The 3,426-nt window shown below is 40.1% G+C and overlaps 1 protein-coding gene across 2 annotated transcripts; it reads right to left on the minus strand.

Annotated features, from left to right (window-relative positions):
- Window positions 1-605: 605 nt before the first annotated feature.
- LOC113239095 lies at window positions 606-2,225 on the minus strand. 2 transcript variants are annotated; one of them, XM_026475960.1, is made up of 3 exons: window positions 1,900-2,225; window positions 1,308-1,391; window positions 606-1,184 (listed from the first exon to the last, which is right to left on the minus strand). In XM_026475960.1, exons 1-3 carry the CDS (start codon window positions 2,153-2,155, stop codon window positions 1,063-1,065), a joined length of 462 nt encoding a protein of 153 aa, XP_026331745.1. In that variant the 5' UTR covers window positions 2,156-2,225; the 3' UTR covers window positions 606-1,062. The 2 variants fall into 2 exon arrangements, with proteins under 2 accessions (XP_026331745.1, XP_026331746.1); XM_026475961.1 differs by having other exon boundaries at window positions 606-1,391.
- Window positions 2,226-3,426: the final 1,201 nt, after the last annotated feature.

Raw genomic sequence — 3,426 nt, forward strand, 5'->3', positions numbered from 1 at the left:
AAGCTCGGGAGTATTCACGGAGGATGAGGCAGAGAGTCGCCGAAATTTTAAATAGTATGGGCGAAGGGCCAATGAAAAACTGGAAACAGTGGTCGGCGGTAAAAATAATGAGTTTAAATAAATAACTATTTCAAGCTTTTTGAAATGGTTAATTTATAATTTTATTATTGTTTCGTGCAGACGATTTTAGTTGTTATTATGTGCCGAATAACATTTAAATTGGTTTATTCCCGCTTTCGCGGGCTATTCGATTCATATGATGAAACCATTTACATGTTATACATTACATATTATAAAAAAATAATATTTGTAAAATTGACAGTATGATTTTGATCTAATTGATTGTTAGGTTACCTCTGCAAAACACACACAAAATCCAGAAAGGACTTAGTACAGGCAGAGTTAGTTAATAGTTGATATCATTGTTTTTTTTTTATTGCGAGAATTGATTTTGATATTGAACAAAATAATTACTACTTTACACCTTAAACATACTTAATAGTAGTATTTTACATTAGAGCAAAAGAAATTTAAATTAAATAAATAAAATTTTAAGTTTAAAGAAATTTTAGGTTTTTTTTAGTTCACAGATGCGAGGCGAAACGGTGCGAATAAGACAATTTAACGAACATTCACTGATTTTAGTATAAGTTCAAATTATTGTATACAAATTATTTTTTGTTTACGCGTCAATTATTTTTTTTATTTACAATTGGAGTTTCATAGAAGTTTTCCACTTGTTTTTAAATATATAGGTACCAGTATATTTGCTAAAGTGTATGTGGTACCTAGTGCTGTTTTACAGATTGGCAATTTGTTTCGTCCAAAAATATGTATATTGTGTTTTGTGAGTAATAATTTTTTCCTCCTCTAAGGTAATAATCGGGGTTTGACGTCGGAGACATTAATGTCATTGACGGGAAGACTATAATTGTCTCATGATATTTGTTGTTTCTATGTTCAGTTGATTGGTATTATTTGTAAAATAAGTAGATACCCATGCGACGACACCACGTCGTTCGTCGCGGATACCTCATCAGCACAGATACTCTCAAAATTCCGTTACTGCAAAACTGTCCCCCAATACTGCGTAGATAACGTGGCCAGAAGAAGAAAACGCTCATCGCAATAAAGAATGATCAATACAGAAGACCTCCCCGAACACGCACAGCGCAGCGCGTGCTGGCGCCGACGCAACGTTCTAGACGCGGCCGTCGCTCAGCTCGGCCGTCAGGCGTAGGCGAGCGCGCCGGGCAGCGCCCGCAGCGAGTGCGCCCGCAGCAGCAGCGCCAGCACGCGCGAGTGCTCGCGCAGCGCGGCCAGCGCCAGCGCCGCCACCTCGCGCAGGCGCAGGCGCGTGTCGTTCGCGGCCCGCCTCGGGCTCTCCGTGGCTGCACAGGATATCATTTCTATTTCGGTGGTCGCATACTTCTTAGATACCGACGTACATCGCGGTGGCAAAAAAGGTTAAATTAATAAATTGGGTGGGCAATGTGTCTGTTGCGGTTTACCGCTTTTAAGCGAGTCTAGGAATGCAAGACGCGCTGTATCGAACTGCACATCTTGCTCTTTTGTTTACTTTACGTTAACTGTTATTGTTTAACGCAACCGTGTCGTAGCTCTTTCCAATCGCACTGTTTTAGCTTTTTGTCAGTCTGAATAATGGGTATACAGTGCAACCAACGTTCTTGTGATAGATATAGCAACAAAAGAAAATAACGGAACATTAGCATACACATATACATATAGCGGCTGTTAGCCTGTTGCAGGCGACCCATTCGTCACAATGACGATTACGTTGATGAATCTGAGAAACTTATAAAAATGTACAAAAATGCATGCTTTCATCTCTCTCTCTCTCTCTGGAATTGCACGCCTCTACTATTTGTTAATAAGTACCTTTAATCGACGTAAGCGCGTGGCCCGTATATTCGGCTTTACGATGCTGCTGTGCATCGGATACGAACGACTTTGTGTAGTCAGAGGAGAGGTGCCGGTCGTCGCCACCTCGCGGGACTAAGGTATGCCCCGTCGATAATGCATCACCCGTTTTCGTTTGGTAAGCGCGCTCCTCATACTGTCCCGCACTTTGTTTCGTACTGTCGTTAGAGATTTCCAATTTTTGTTTAAGTCTTTGAAAACCATCACCATACATTTTTATTCTCTTCTGTTTAGAATAAAACTGTGTGTTTAATTTAAGATTTGAAAAAGAACTTTTTAATCCCGAGCCTTTCGATTTTGGATTCGAAACATCAACAATTTTGTTTGTATTTTTTGTAATTTTAAAATTTCTGGTTAAACTTTTTTTAACTTTTTCTGACTGTTGTCGCGTGAAATCCGTCGAAAAGTTTTGCAGGAACTTCGAAACTTTGACAAATGCTATTCCGTTGAGTTCAGCGAGTGTACTGCCGGCAGCATAGTTCCCTATAGCGCTTGCGGAACTTGCTTTAATGTCTCCACGATGTTTGTTAAGAGTTATCCGATAACTGGAACTTACAAAGTTTCCAGACTTTCTGGTTTGGCCAATGTGATAACTTCGGACATTTTTGAAATCACTGGTATCTGTAGTGCTATGATCACCTCTAAAATATTTTGAGCCGCCACGATTTTTAGGATCGTTTGAACGGTTTAATCCACCAAGATGTTGTAATCTAGAATCCGAGAAAGTTCCAAGACTTCTGGACCTTAAGCCGTGAGGGTTGTCGAATGTCCCGAAAATTACGGTGCTTACCGTGTTTTTTAATATCTTAGGACTCACAGTTTTGTTAAACGTTTCTAGACTTTTAGATGTCCATGTTTTATGGCTTGCAGCCAAAGAAAAAAAAGTTTTATTTGAATTGACAAACACCGGCGTCGTAGGTCGCCACCCCAGTGTGGTGAACTTTATTCGGTGATTCTCGGGTGGGCCGAATGTCGTAGTCACGCGCGACGCGTCCACTATCGTCTGAGATATGATTCGTGGTGTGACAAGCAAGAATGAAGAATATGCGCTGGATGTCATCGTGGGTACCGTATCTGCAATCATATTATAAAATTTAAATTAATATTAGGTAGTGAATGATTAATGCGTAGATCACCCGCGGAAAGTGTCATTTCAGAATTGTCGTTGACCGGAGATTTAGCAATAGATTTTAACTCGGCATATTTATATTTTACCTAGAGATGAAACTGATATCCAGTAACTATCCGATATCCGGCATATCCGGCCTAATTTCACTATTCGGCCGAATACCGGAAAGAAGAACAATATCCGGCCGGATACCAGATATTTAAAACTATAATCAAATAAAACAAAAAAAAATCATAATTAGCACGCCAAATAAATTTATTAAAGAGGATAGTACTCGCAGGTCCATTGTTGCTTGTCACAGACTTGGGGGGGTTATTGAGGGCCGGCCTCGACATGTACTGGTGAGGTTTGCTGAG

Source organism: Hyposmocoma kahamanoa, unplaced genomic scaffold (genome assembly GCF_003589595.1).
Source record: "Hyposmocoma kahamanoa isolate Upper Pololo Valley unplaced genomic scaffold, ASM358959v1 99444, whole genome shotgun sequence".
In the NCBI taxonomy this organism is placed as follows: Eukaryota; Metazoa; Arthropoda; class Insecta; order Lepidoptera; family Cosmopterigidae; genus Hyposmocoma; species Hyposmocoma kahamanoa.